This window comes from Symphalangus syndactylus, chromosome 3, assembly GCF_028878055.3.
Source record: "Symphalangus syndactylus isolate Jambi chromosome 3, NHGRI_mSymSyn1-v2.1_pri, whole genome shotgun sequence".
Taxonomy (NCBI): Eukaryota; Metazoa; Chordata; class Mammalia; order Primates; family Hylobatidae; genus Symphalangus; species Symphalangus syndactylus.
Window position 1 is genome coordinate 13,447,439 of NC_072425.2, and position 14,692 is coordinate 13,462,130.

The following is a 14,692-nucleotide window of genomic DNA, read 5'->3' on the forward strand; positions in this document are numbered from 1 at the left end:
CTAAAATCGACACCCTAACATCACAATTAAAAGAACTAGAGAAGCAAGAGCAAACAAATTCAAAAGCTAGCAGAAGGCAAGAAATAACTAAGATCAGAGCAGGACTGAAGGAGATAGAGACACAAAAAATCCTTCAAAAAATAAATGAATCCAGGAGCTGGTTTTCTGAAAAGATCAACAAAATAGATAGACCACTAGCAAGACTAATGAAGAAGAAAAGAGGCCGGGCGCGGTGGCTCACGCCTGTAATCCTAGCACTTTGGGAGGCCAAGGCAGGCAGATCATGAGGTCAGGAGATTGAGACTATCCTGGCTAACACAGTGAAACCCTGTCTCTACTAAAAATACAAAAAAAAAAAAAAAAAAAAAATAGCCGGGTGTGGTGGTGGGCACCTGTAATCCCAGCTACTCGGGAGGCTGAGGCAGGAGAATGGCGTGAACCCAGGAGGCAGGGCTTGCATTGAGCCGAGATCGCACCTCTGCACTTCAGCCTGGGCGACGGTGTGAGACTCCGTCTCAAAGAAAAAAAAAGAAGAAAAGAGAGAAGAATCAAATAGACACAGTAAAAAATGATAAAGAGGATATCACCACCAATCCTACAGAAATACAAACCACCATCAGAGAATACTATAAACACCTCTATGCAAATAAACTAGAAAATCTAGAAGAAATGGATAAATTCCTGGACACATACACCCTCCCAAGACTAAACCAGGAGAAGTTGAATCCCTGAATAGACCAATAACAGGCTCTGAAATTGAGGCAATAGTTAATAGCCTACCAACCAAAAAAAGTCCAGGACCAGACGGACTCACAACTGAATTCTACCGGAGGTAGAAAGAGGAGCTGGTACCATTCCTTCTGAAACTATTCTAATCAATAGAAAAAGAGGGAATCCTCCCTAATTTTTTTTTTTTTTTTTTTTGAGACGGAGTCTCGCTCTGTCACCCAGGCTGGAGTGCAGTGGCGCGATCTCGGCTCACTGCAAGCTCCGCCTCCCGGGTTCACGCCATTCTCCCGCCTCAGCCTCTCCGAGTAGCTGGGACTACAGGCGCCCGCCACCGCGCCCGGCTAATTTTTTGTATTTTTAGTAGAGACGGGGTTTCACCGTGGTCTCGATCTCCTGACCTCGTGATCCGCCCGCCTCGGCCTCCCAAAGTGCTGGGATTACAAGCGTGAGCCACCGCGCCCGGCCTCTCCCTATCTAATTTTATGAGGCCAGCATCATCCTGATACCAAAGCCTGGCAGAGACACAACAAAAAAAGAGAATTTTAGACCAATATCCCTGATGAACATCGATGTGAAAATCCTCAATAAAATACTGACAAACTGAATCCAGCAGCACATCAAAAAGCTTATCCACCACGATCAAGTTGGCTTCATCACTGGGATGCAAGGCTGGTGCAACATACACAAATCAATAAACGTAACCCATCACATAAACAGAACCAAAGACAAAAACCACATGATTATCTCAATAGATGCAGAAAAGGCCTTCAACAAAATTCAACAGCCCTTCATGCTAAAAACGCTCGATAAACTAGGTATTGATGGGATGTATCTCAAAATAATAAGAGCTATCTATGACAAATCCACAGCCAATATCATACCAAATGGGCAAAAACTGGAAGCATTCCCTTTGAAAACTGGCACAAGACAGGGATGCCCTCTCTCACCACTCCTATTCAACATAGTGTTGGAAGTTCTGGCCAGGACAATCAGGCAGGAGAAAGAAATAAAGGGTATTCAATTAGGGAAAGAGGAAGTCAAATTGTCCCTGTTTGCAGATGACATGATTGTATATTTAGAAAACCCCACTGTCTCAGCCCAAAATCTCCTTAAGCTGATAAGCAACTTCAGCAAAGTCTCAGGATATAAAATCAATGTGCAAAAATCACAAGCATTCCTATACACCAATAACAGACAAACAAGAGCCAAATCATGAGTGAACTCCCATTCACAATTGCTTCAAAGAGAATAAAATATCTAGGAATCCAACTTACAAGGGATGTGAAGGACCTCTTCAAGGAAAACTACAAACCACTGCTCAACAAAATAAAAGAGGACACAAACAAATGGAAGAACATTCCATGCTCATGGATAGGAAGAATCAATATCGTGAAAACGGCCATACTGCCCAAGGTAATTTATAGATTTAATGCCATCCCCATTAAGCTACCAATGATTTTCTTCACAGAATTGGAAAAAACTACTCTAAAGTTCATATGAAACCAAAAAGGAGCCCGCATTGCCAAGACAATCCTAAGGAAAAAGAACAAAGCTGGAGGTATCACGCTACCTGACTTCAAACTATACTACAAGTCTACAGTAACCAAAACAGCATGGTACTGGTACCAAAACAGAGATATAGACCAATGGAACAGAACAGAGCCCTCAGAAATAATACCACACATCTACAACCATCTGATCTTTGACAAACCTGACAAAAACAAGAAATGGGGAAATAATTCCCTATTTAATAAATGGTGCTGGGAAAACTGGCTAGCCATATGTAGAAAGCTGAAACTGGATCCCTTCCTTACACCTTATACAAAAATTAATTCAAGAAGGATTAAAGACTTTTTTTTTTTTTTGTCTTTGTACAAGATTTTATTAAAGGTCTTTACAGAGCAACATCCAGACTCCAGAACACAGCTGCCAAGGAGACCCTGTTATGCTGTGGGGACTGGCTGGGGAATGGCAGGTGGCTCTGGCTTCCCATCCTTCTGTTCTGAGATGGGGGTGGTGGGCAGTATCTCATCTTTGGGTTCCACGATGCTCACGTGGTCAGGCAGGGGCTTCTTAGGGCCAATCTTACCAGTTGGGTCCCAGGGCAGCATGATCTTCACCTTGATGCCCAGCACACCCTGTCTGAGCAACACGTGGCGCACAGCAGTATCAACGTAGTAGTTAACAGGGTCTCCGCTGTGAATCATCAGGCCATCCACAAACTTCGTGGATTTAGCCCTCTGTCCTCGGAGTTTCCCAGACACCATGACCTCGCAGCCTTTGGCCCCACTCTCCATGATGAACCGCAGCACACCATAGCAGGCCCTCCGCACAGCAAGCCCTCCTAGGAGTTTGTAACGCAGAGACTCTGCCTGGGCAATGGCACACAGACCTCTAGTGGCCACCTTTTCAGCATAAAGCAGTAGTGTGGCCCAAGACATTTCTTCTTCCAATGTAGCCTCTACACTGCCCTCTGGAAAGCCAAACCTCTTCTGAACTACAGCAGTCAGTTCCCGAATCCGCCGGCCCTTCTCACCAAGAACATTCTGTGTTCTGGTGGCTAAGATAATGATTTCTGTCCTGGTTGGTGTAACTCGCACCTCAACTCCAGAGTAGCCATCTTCAGCCAGCTCCCGAGTAAGAAACTCATTCAGTTCAGCTTTGAAGATGCCATCAGCGACAAACTTCCTCTCCTTGGAAATTTGCACGGCATCTTGCCGCCGCGCTCCGCTGAAAGGAAAGGCGGATTAAAGACTTAAATGTTAAACCTAAAACCATAAAAACCCTAGAAGAAAACCTAGGCAATACCATTCAGGACATAGGCATTGGCAAGGACTTCATCACTAAAACACCAAAAGCAATGGCAACAAAAGCCAAAATAGACAAATGGGATCTAATTAAACTAAAGAGCTTCTGCACAGCAAAAGAAACTACCATCAGAGTGAACAGGCAACCTACAGAATGGGAGAAAATTTTTGCAATCTACCCATCTGACAAAGGGCTAACATCCAGAATCTACAAAGAACTTAAACAAATTTACAAGAAAAAAATCAAACAACCCCATCAAAAAGTGGATGAAGGATATGAACAGACACTTCTCAAAAGAAGACATTTATGCAGCCAACAGACACATGAAAAATGCTCATCATCACTGGCCATCAGAGAAATGCAAATCAAAACCACAATGAGATACCATCTCACACCAGTTAGAACGGCGATCATTAAAAAGTCAGGAAACAACAGGTGCTGGAGTGGGTGTGGAGAAATAGGAACACTTTTACACTGTTGGTGGGACTGTAAACTAGTTCAACCATTGTGGAAGACAGTGTGGCGATTCCTCAAGGATCTAGAACTAGAAATACCATTTGACCCAGCGATCCCATTAATGGGTATATACCCAAAGGATTATAAATCATGCTAATATAAAGACATATACACACGTATGTTTATTGTGGCAATATTCACAATAGCAAAGACTTGGAACCAACCCAAATGTCCATCAATGATAGACTGGATTAAGAAAATGTGGCACATACACACCATGGAATACTCTGCAGCCATAAGAAAGGGTGAGTTCATGTCCTTTGCAGGGACATGGATGAGGCTGGAAACCATCATTCTAAGCAAACTATTGCAAGGACAGAAAACCAAACACCGCATGTTCTCACTCATAGGTGGGAATTGAACAATGAGAACACTTGGACACAGGGCGGGGAACATCACACACCGGGGCCTGTTGTCGTGTGGGGGGAGGGGGGAGGGATAGCATTAAGAGAAATACCTAATGTAAATGATGAGTTAATGGGTGCAGCAAACCAACATGACACATGTATACACATGTAACAAACCTGCATGTTGTGCACACGTACCCTAGAACTTAATGTATAATTAAAAAAATAAAAACATAAATAAATAAAGTGTTAAAAAAAGAAATATCAACATGAACTTATGAATTTTGGGGTATCCTTCCTGTCTTTGGCACACTGGAAGAGCTGTGGCGTAGTTTCTCAGGGCTGCGGTAACAAAATGTCACAAACTGGTGGCTTAGAACACAGAAATGTTCTGCCTCAAAGTTCTGGAGTCCTGAGGTCCAAAGTGAGAGCGTGGAAAGGGCCACGCTGCGTCTGAAGGCGCTGGGAATCCTCCCTCCCAGGTCCCCCTGCAGCCTCCAGCAGCCTCCAGTGTTCCTTGGAGTGTGGCAGAGTCACTCCTGTCCTCCCTCTTCACAGCCTATCTTCTCCCTGTGTCTTTTTTTTTTTTTTTTTGAGACAGAGCTCTGTCACCCAGGCTGGAGTGCAGTGGTGCGATTACAGCTCACTGTAACCTCCGCCTCCCAGGTTCAAGCAATTCTCCTGCCTCAGCCTCCCAAGTAGCTGGGATTACAGGTGTGTGCCACCATGCCTGGCTAATTTTTGTATTTAGTAGAGATGGAGTTTCACTATGTTGCCCAGGCTGGGCTCAAACTCCTGGGCTCAGGTGATCCACCCACCTCAGCCTCCCAAAGTGCTGGGATTACAGGCGTGAGCCACTGCACCCGGCCTTCTGTCTGTGTGTTAATGTTGCTTTCCCTCTTTCCCTCTGCATGTCTTCTCTGTGTGGCCATTTCTCCTATTTTTTTTTTATTTATTTTGAGACAGAGTCTTGCTCTGTTGCCCAAGCTGGAGTGCAGTGGCATGATCTTGGCTCACTGCAACCTCTGCCTCCCAGGTTCAAGTGATTCTTCTGCCTCAGCTTCCCAAGTAACTGAGATTACAGGCATGCACCACCATGCCTGGCTAATTTTTATATTTTTAGTAGAGACAAGATTTCACCATGTTGGCCAGGCTGGTCTCGAACTCCTGACCTCAAGTGATCCACTTGCCTTGGCCTTCCAAAGTGCTGGGATTACAGGCATGAGCCAATATGCCTGCCCCCCTCTTTTTGATTTTAATTTCATATTTTTGAGATGGAGTCTTACTCTGTCGCCCAGGCTGGTGTGCAGTGGTGTGATCCTAGCTCACTGCAGCCTCAAACTCCTGGGCTGAAGTGATCCTCCTGCCTCAGCCTTCGGAGTGTCTGGGACCATGGCATGTGGTGCCACCACACCCGGCTAATTTTTTGTTGTTATTGAGACAGAGTCTTCCTATGTTGCTCAGGCTGATCTCAAACTCCTGGGCTCCTCCCAATTCAGCCTCCTAAAGTGTCGGGATTACAGGCTTGAGCCATGGCACCGGGCCACATTTCCCCTTTTTATAAGGACACCCGTCATATTGGATTAGGGTCTCACCCCCGACGACCTCATCTTAACCTGGTTATCTCGGTAAAGACCACATGAGGTCACATACTGAGGGACTGGAGGTTAGAACATCAACATATTTTTTTGGGGGGAGACACAGTTCACTCCTTAACAGCCTGTAAGCAAAGACAACTCGGTAGCAGCGAGCACAGCAAGCTCTCAGATCCTGGGGCCTTTGCTGCAGGCCTTCCTCAGGGCAAAAGATCTGATGCTGCCCCTACTCCACTCACACATCCAGCTGAGGCCCAGGGGATGCAAAAACCTGGACTGGAGGGTGTGAGGACCTTTCACGAACGCCCCCTACCCTGAGCTAGCTGGGGGTCCCTGTGCATTACCCAGTCAGGCTGGAGCCCTGGCCCCAGCGGCAGGTGTCAGATTAGAGAAAGAGGGGCTGCAGCTAGGCCAGCTCCCTCATGTTGCAGATGAGGGAACTGAGCCCAGGAGATGTGGGCTGATCTTAGACCACAGAGGGTGTTAGTGTTGGGGCCACACTGGGATCAGGTCTTCTGAGCTCTCCCATCCCTCTGCCATCCGCAGCTTGGACACCCCTTTCTCTGGGAGGCCTCCCTGGCCACCTGGGCCAGGGCCCTTCATTACGCGTCCTACTGCACTGATCATGACACGCAGCCCCTCTCCGCTCATCTCCTCCGGCCCCCATCGCTCCGCGCTGACCCCACTGACCTCTCGCTCTTCCTTGAACTGGCACAGGCCTTCGCTGGCCTCCCAGCTCTCTGCAAAGATCTCTCCCTCACTGCTGCAGGTGTTTCCTCAAAGGCAGGCTCCCTGGCCACTGCATCTCAAACACAAGCCTCCTGCTGGCTCTTCCTAGTTCCTCTCTGTAGCTCTTACCACGGAAGGTTTTGTGATCCTGTTTACAGAGGAGGACTCTGGAGCTCAGGGAGGGTGTGGCTTGTGCAGGCGGGAGAGGGCAGGACCAGGACCCAGACTTGACTGTCACATTGATGCCCAAACCAGCCAGTGCTGTCTTTTGGGCTTCCAAAGGGAAGGGAGTGGGTCTCCTTTCTCTTTGTCCTCCTTCGCCGTACCATGCTGGTGCATATGTAATACGGGCCATGAATTTAACTTGATCAGAAAGGGCACATTTTGGACTCCAATTTGGAATAGGAAAGCTCCCTGGCCACCTGAGTTGGATGCTCCTGCAATGACCACATTTTCCCACTAGAGGTCGCTGTAGGACAGAAACTCAGCCGAGAGTGGCCCTGACAGCCAGGTCCACTGAGACCAGCCTGGACAGCGAGGGCTCCCAAGACTCGCCCTTCGGGACAACCGCCTCATTGGGTCCTCATAGCAAAACCAAAAATGAAGTACCATTACCATCCCCACTTTACACATTAAGAAATCAAGGACCAGCCTGGCCAACATGGTGAAACCCCGTCTCTACTAAAAATAGAGAGAAACCCCATCTGTACTTGGAAGGCTGAGGCATAAGAATCGTTTGAACCCGGGAGGCAGACGTTGCAGTGAGCCAAGATCGAGCCACTACACTCCAGCCTGGGCGACAGAGCAAGACTCTGTCTCAAAAAAAAAAAAAAAAAAAAAAAAGGCTGGGCACGGGTGGCTCACACCTGTAATCCCAGTACTCTGGGAGGCCAAGGCAGGCGGATCACGAGGTCAGGAGATCGAGACCATCCTGGCTAACACAGTGAAACCCCGTCTCTACTAACAAATACAAAAAATTAGCCGGGCGTAGTGGCAGGCTCCTGTAGTCCCAGCTACTCGGGAGGCTGAGGCAGGAGAATGGTGTGAACCTGGGAGGTGGAGCTTGCAGTGAGCCGAGATTGCGCCACCCACTGCACTCCAGCCTGGGTGAAAGAGAGAGACTCTGTCTCAAAAAAAAAAAAAAAAAAAAAAAAAGAAAAGAAAGAAAAGAAAATAAACCAAGGCTCAGGCCGAGCGGTGTGTGGCACATGCCTGTGGTCCCAGCACTTTGGGAGGCTGAGGCCAGAGGATGGCTTCAGCACAGGAGTTGAGGCCAGCCTCGGCAACACAGTGAGACCCCCGTGTCTACAAAAATAAATACAAATATTAGCTGGGTGTGGTGGCACAGGCCTGTAGTCCCAGCTACTCAGGAGGCTGATGTGGGAGGATTGCTTGAGCCCAGGAGGTCAAGGCTGCAGTGAGCTATGATTGTGCCACTATGTTCCAGCCTGGGTGGCAGAGTGAGACCTTGTTTCAAAAAGAAAGAAAGAGAGAGAGAGAGAAAGGGAGGGAGGGAGGGAAGAAGAAGAAAAGGAGGAAGGAAGGAAGGAAGGAAGGAAGGAAGGAAGGAAGGAAGGAAGGAAGGAAGGAAGGCAGGCAGGCAGGCAGGCAGGCAGGCAGGCAGGCAGGCAGGCTGGCTTAGTGTTAAGTGATTTGTCCCAAGTGAGCACCTTAGAAATGGGAGAACCAGGGCTGCAACTCAGCTGCGATCCCAAAGCCCGCACTGCTGGCTGCTCAAACCCCTCCCCTCTCCCAGGCTGCTTGGCTCTGTCTTTCCTCCTGGATCCCTTCTAGGAAGGGTCCCTTCAGCTCAGTGAGATTTGCCCAATGTGCTCAGCAGAGGGTTGGGGGGCTCCCCTACATTAATTTGTTCTGGGAGACTCTGGGCTGTGGGGCTGCTAGGGGGCACCTGGAGAAGGAGTAGGGGTGGGGCTGTGTTGCCATGGGGAGGGGGATCCGGACCGCAGGGCTGGGAGTCCTTCTTTTCCAGCCCCTGGCAGAGCTGGCCCCCTGGGAACCAGCCAGGCTTATTAATATCCTGCTGAGTCAGGGGGCTCTTGAGTTTCGGCATCACAAGACCCAGAGGCTGAGCACTGCAGGGATATTCTTAACTCCCCAGGCACCCCCTCCCTCCCACCGGCACTGCCCACCCCTGGCTGGGGCCTTGAAGGCCTGAGTTGCCACGTGGCCTGGGGTAAAGCACTCCCCCAGACTGTGAAATGGAGACAAGAACTGTCCTGCCCTGGCTGTAATTAGACAGTGTTCCTAAATGGTTTGATGTATGCAAAGGGCTAAGAAGCAAGAGTTGTCCTTCTAGAAGATGCTTTTTTTTTTTTTGAGACGGAATCTCACTCTGTTGCCCAGGCTGGAGTGCAGTGGCGTGATCTCAGCTCACTGTGACCTCTGTCTCCCGAGTTCAAGCCATTCTTCTGCCTCAGCTGGAATTACAGGCGCCCACCACCATGCCCAGCTCATTTTTATATTTTTAGTAAAGACGGGGTTTCACTATGTTGCCAGGCTGTTCTCAAACTCCTGACCTCAGGTGATCCTCCTGCCTCAGCCTACCAAGTGCTGAAATTACAGGCATGAACCACCGTGCCTGGCCTGGAAAATGCTTTTTTGAGGGCCTGCTGCACATGGGCCCTGGCCTGGAGGCTGGGGTCCTAAGCAAGGGGTAGCCCAGCCCCTCTCTTACAGAGCTCACTGCCTGCACCCACAGGCCCCTGCCAGCAGCCTCAGCTGAGTGGGCTCGGCCAGGGCTGGACACAAGCTGGGCCTGGGTTTGAGCTCTCCTGGCCATTTGGAATCGGGTCTGGGAGACTCTGGTCACATGGGGTGGGCCCTGCCTAACTGGAAGAGAAACTGGATTTGGGGTGAGGGATCCATGAGGGGCAGCCATGACAGCAGAGGGGGCCGGTCTGCAGAGGACGGAATGAGGCACATGCACAAAAGCCCGGGGCCCCAGGGGAGAGGCTCCCCTGCTCCCAGCTCTGCCCCTTGCACCCCCTTCCCAGCCCAGGTTCCAGGAAGCTGCCCTGTGTCCCCAGACACTGCCCTCATGGCTACTCCCAACCCACACACAGCCCTGCAGAGGCAGGTGGAGGGGAGAGCACTTCTTCATCTCTGGGCCCTTGGGATTCCAGCAGTCATGGTTTTTGTGTTTTGTTTTTGTTTTCATTTTTGAGACAGGGTCTTGCTCTGTTGCCCAGTCTTGTCTTGAACTACTGGGCTCAAGGGATCCTTCCTCGTTGGCCTCCCAAAGCACTGGGAGCCAGTGTCATGGTTTAAAAACCATTTACAGGGCTAGGTGTGGTGGCTCATGCCTGTAATCCCAGCACTTTGGGAGGCCGAGGCGGGCGGATCATGAGGTCAGGAGATTGAGATCATCCTGGCTAACACGGTGAAACCCCATCTCTACTAAAAATACAAAAAATTAGCCGGGCATGGTGGCACGTGCCTGTAGTCTCAGCTACTTGGGAGGCTGAGGCAGGAGAATTGCTTAAACCTGGGAGGCAGAGGTTGCAGTGAGCCGAGACTGGAGACTGCACCACTGCACTCCAGCCTGGGCAACAGAGTGAGACTCTGTCTCAAAAATAAATAAATTAATTAATTAATTAAAAAAAAACACATTTACATGCCGGGCGTGGTGGCTTGTGCCTATAATTCCGGGACTTTGGAAGGCCGAGGTAGGTGGATCACTTGAGGTCAGGAGTTTGAGACCAGCCTGGCCAGCATAGTGAAACCCCGTCGCTACTAAAAGTGCAAAAATGAGTTGGGCATGCTGGTGGGGGCCTGTAATCTCAGCTACTTGGGAGGCTAAGGCAGGAGAATCACTTGAACCCAGCAGGCAGAAGTTGCAGTGAGCTGAGATCACACCATCGCACTCCAGCTTGAGTGACAGAGAAAGACACCATCTAAAAAAAACAAAAACAAAAACAAAACATTTACTGAGGGCTTCCCAGGCCTCAAGCCCATTTTTCATGCAATATGTGTGCCATCTCCCCAAATCCTCATGAGGTGCCTTTGAGAAAGGTACCTAGTTCTCTATTATTTTTTAGATGGAGTTTCGCTCTTGTCGCCCAGGCTGGAGTTCAGTGGACCCACTGCAACCTCCGCCTCCCGGGTTCAAGCGATTCTCCTGCCTCAGCCTCCCAAGTAGCTGAGACTACAGGCGCCTGCCACCATGCCCGGCTAATTTTTGTATTTTTAGTAGAGATGGGATTTCACCATGTTGGTCAGGCTGGTCTCAAACTCCTGACCTCAGGTGATCCGCCCACCTCAGCCTCCCAAAGTGCTGGGATTACAGGCGTGAGTCACCGCGCCCGGCTGGCCAGTTCTCCTCATTTTACAGATGAGGAAATGGAGTCTCACACGGCAAGTCACCTGCCACTAAGTAATGGATCCTCGAATCTGGGCCTGGCTGATATCTGAGCCCTGATTCTTAACCTTCATTCTAGACTCATTCATTCAGTGTGACATCTGTAGGATTTGTCGACGCAATTAATGGGTGAATAAAATAACTTCAGTCTGGGTGCACTGGCCTATGCCTGTAATCCCAGTACTTTGGGAGGCTGAGGTGGGAGGATCACTTGAGCCCAGGAGTTTGAGACAAGCCTGGGTACGTGAGAATCCCCGTCTCTATAAAAAATTAATAAATTAGTCAGGCATGGTGGTGCATGCCTATAGTTCCAGCTACCCTGGAGGCTGAGGCAGGAGGATCGCTTGAGCCCAGGAAGTAGAGGCTGCAGTGAGCCATGATTGTGTCACTGCACTCCTGCCTGGGTGACAGAGTGAGATCCTTTCTGAAAAACAAAAAAAAATTAAACAAAACAAAACAGAAAACCAACTTTGTACCTAGCGAATTCCTGTTTTCAAGTCCTTGACCCCAGGGGCCCTTACACTGTGAGCCCCTGGGGACAGTGACTGGGTCTCCCTCCCCTCCCTCCCACCCCCATGCACACACAGGGTCCGCCCAAGGCTGTGCTCCCTGAACAATTTTTTTTTTCTTGAGGTGGAGTCTCGCTCTGTCGCCAGGCTGGAGTGCAGTGGCGTGATCTCGGCTCACTGCAACCTCCACCTCCTGGGTTCAAGCAATTCTCCCGCCTCAGCCTCCCGAGCAGCTGGGACTACAGGCGTGCACCACCACACCTAGCAACTTTTTATATTTTTAGTAGAGATGAGGTTTCACTATGTTGGCCAGGCTGGTCTTGAACTCATGACCTCAGGTAATCCAGCCACCTCAGCCTCCCAAAGTGCTGGGATTACAGGCGTGAGCCACTGTGCCTGGCCCGCTCCCTGCACATCTGATGGATTCCAAGGAACTCTGTGAACACCGACCCCTCTTCAAATCCTGCCCACAGCTTGTCAAATGGGGCCTCAGCGCAGAAAGCCGGCAGGGCCGTTATCAGTCAGCCCCACATGTGTCTGAGAGCCCACAGCAGGCAGCCCATTCTATGCCAAGCCCCTCAAGAGCCCCGTTATCAAGGGACACATTCCAGCCCAGGCCTCCCTTGTAAGGAGGGGAAGAGAAAGCGTGCCGCTTTCCGGCTAAGTGGGGAGGGGGTGCAGGGGCAGGAAGAGGATTATCACAGCAGGAAGGCCAGATGCTGGACTTGTTTCTTCAGGCAGCTTGAGAAAACACCACTGGGCCGGCTTGGCCGCCCTCAGGACTAGAATGTCTCAGGAGGGGACCCCCTGCTGGGGTGAGGGTGGGTGGGGACAGGGACAACTGGTTCTTAGGAAGCCAAGAGAGCTCATGTTTGCTCCCAGGAGCCTGGATGTGGCTGGTGAAGGTGGCTGGGGGTTTAGCCACAGGCTGGAGGATTCTTCTGGGGAGGGTCTCAAAGCACCTTCCCCTGTGTGGCCTGCTCTCCCCAGGCTCAGCCAGCACCTGCCACGGGGGAGGGCTCCAGCTGGTGAAGGAATAAACGAGCCAGAATGCAGGCCTGAAGGCTCAGGTTTTCTTTTTTTTTTTTTTTTGAGATGGAGTCTTGCTCCATCACCAGGCTGGAGAGCAGTGGTGCGATCTCAGCTCACCGCAACCTCCGCCTCCCGGGTTCAAGCGATTCTCCTGCCTCAGCCTTTCGAGTAGCTGGGACTACAGGCGCGCACCACTATGCTCAGCTAATTTTTGTATTTTTAGTAGAGGCAGGGTTTTACCACGTTGGCCAGGATGGTCTCGATCTCCTGACCTTGTGATCCATCCGCCTCGGCCTCCCAAAGTGCTGAGATTACAGGTGTGAGCCACTGCGCAGCCTGGGTTTTCTTATTTTGTAGAAAATCCATTTCCCTCGTGCAATACTTGATGAGTCAGGCTTGATAGTGGGTGGTTGAGGATTTGGAGACAGATCAGGCGGCTGGGTTGGATGTTGGAAAAGTCAGTAAGCCTTGCTGAGTCTCAATTTTCTCATCCTTAATGATAGATATTGGAAGCTCTTTCTTCATGTGGCAGTGTGTGTAAAGGGCTTAGTATAGAGCCCGGCCCTGGTGGGTACCGCTGAAACTCTGTGGGCCATATACGCGGGCGCACACACACACACTCACACATACACACACTTAGCACTAATTAAACAGCAGGTGGCCAGGCATGGTACCTCATGCCTGTTATCCCAGCACTTTGGGAGGCCGAGGTGGGCGGATTGCTTGAGCTCAGGAGTTCGAGACCTGCCCTGAAAACCCCATCTCTACCAAAAATACAAAAAATTAGCCAGGCATGGTGGTGCATGTCTGTGGTCCCAGCTACTTGGGAGGCTGAGATTGGGGGATCACTTGAGCTCAGGAGGTGGAGGTTGCAGTGAGCCGAGATTGCATCACTGCACTCTAGCCTGGGTGACACAGTGAGACCCTATCTCAATAAATAAGTAAATAAATAAATAAACAGCAGGCATAGCCAGTCTCTTTACACTCAATCCTCATCAGCACTCTGAGAACAAGATACAGTTTTATTCCCATGGTACAGATGAAGAAACCAAGGCCTAGATGAATGAAATCACTTGTCTAGGGTCACACTGGCCTAAGCGGAAGAACAGGGTTGGATCCCAGGCTGTTTGACCTCAACACGTGCATTCTTAGGCGCCACATTTTCTTGCCTTCAAATGGATTCATGAACCACTCACGGCCAAGGCAAGATGCAAAGAGCAGCCTGTGCCATGCTCTCCAAGGTCCCCTTGATCACAGAGGAGCTTGCCAGGCCCTGTGTAGACTCCACTTCCCTTTGCACAAACCCTTGAGCCTGGGGCCTTGTCTTTCCAGCCCTTGGTAAACCAGAAGCAGCAGACGGGGAAGGTGGTGCCGGCTTGGCCCAGCGAGTCACGCAGAGGCCACAGCACCACATGCTCCTGAGGGTCTGGCAGCAAGGCTGGTGCAGGGAAGCTTTTGAGGGGGACCAGGAGGACTCTAGAAACAAAGCCAGCCATGCCACTCAGCTTGGGGGGAAACAGCTCCCGACACATCGCCAGCCCCTGAGGTGTCATGGCAGAGTCACCCAACAGTGAGAAGCTGGGAAACGGCAGAGGGGCACGGGCTTGGAGCTGCACATGAGTGGCTCAGGTTCCAGTGCTTGGGGGGCCTCAGCTTTTGAGTCACGAGTGTGGGAGCCCTAAGGGACACACTTGCTCCCTACACCTGGCCCTGGATGAGCATATTTTTTGAAGCATTGTTGGTCTTACGGAAAGGAGAGTTCACGGAAACAGCCCCCTCCCTGATTCAAATAGGAGATAAGTCAAGAAATGTGAGCTGCTCCACAGTGGCTGAAGAAGAAAGCATGGGTGGTCAGGTGCTGGGCACAGAGGTGGGATCTGGGCCCAGGGCAGTGGCCAACCAGAGGTCCTGAGAGGAGGAAACTGGTCTGGCCTGGCAGGTGTCAGTGGGCTGGGAGGTCAGAGGCCAGGTTCCCACAGCATCACTGCCACAGGCGTGGTGGGCGTGGTGGCCTGCGTCTGTGATCCCAGCTACTCAGGAGGCTGAGGT

At 50.4% G+C, this 14,692-nt stretch overlaps 1 protein-coding gene across 1 annotated transcript; it reads right to left on the reverse strand.

Moving 5' to 3' along the window:
* Positions 1-2,580: 2,580 nt before the first annotated feature.
* LOC129478453 (small ribosomal subunit protein uS3-like) lies at positions 2,581-14,175 on the reverse strand. The gene is made up of 6 exons (XM_055270041.1): positions 13,948-14,175; positions 12,615-12,636; positions 9,576-9,642; positions 6,602-6,758; positions 6,340-6,356; positions 2,581-3,459 (listed from the first exon to the last, which is right to left on the reverse strand). Exons 1-6 carry the CDS (start codon positions 14,173-14,175, stop codon positions 2,673-2,675), a joined length of 1,278 nt encoding a protein of 425 aa, XP_055126016.1. The 3' UTR covers positions 2,581-2,672.
* Between the last annotated feature and the right edge of the window lie 517 nt (positions 14,176-14,692).

Bases quoted from the DNA above. Each gene is read 5' to 3' on its own strand.
- LOC129478453 (XM_055270041.1), bottom strand. From the start codon at position 14,175: ATGTGTCGGGAGCTGTTTCCCCCCAAGCTGAGTGGCATGGCTGGCTTT. The intron at 9,643-12,614 runs GTGCTGGCTGAG...CGTCCTCTGCAG, and splicing joins GGAGCCCTCCCCCGTGGCAG to ACCGGCCCCCTCTGCTGTCA. The intron at 6,759-9,575 runs GTTAGGCAGGGC...AAACACCTGCAG, and splicing joins CAAATCCAGTTTCTCTTCCA to CAGTGAGGGAGAGATCTTTG.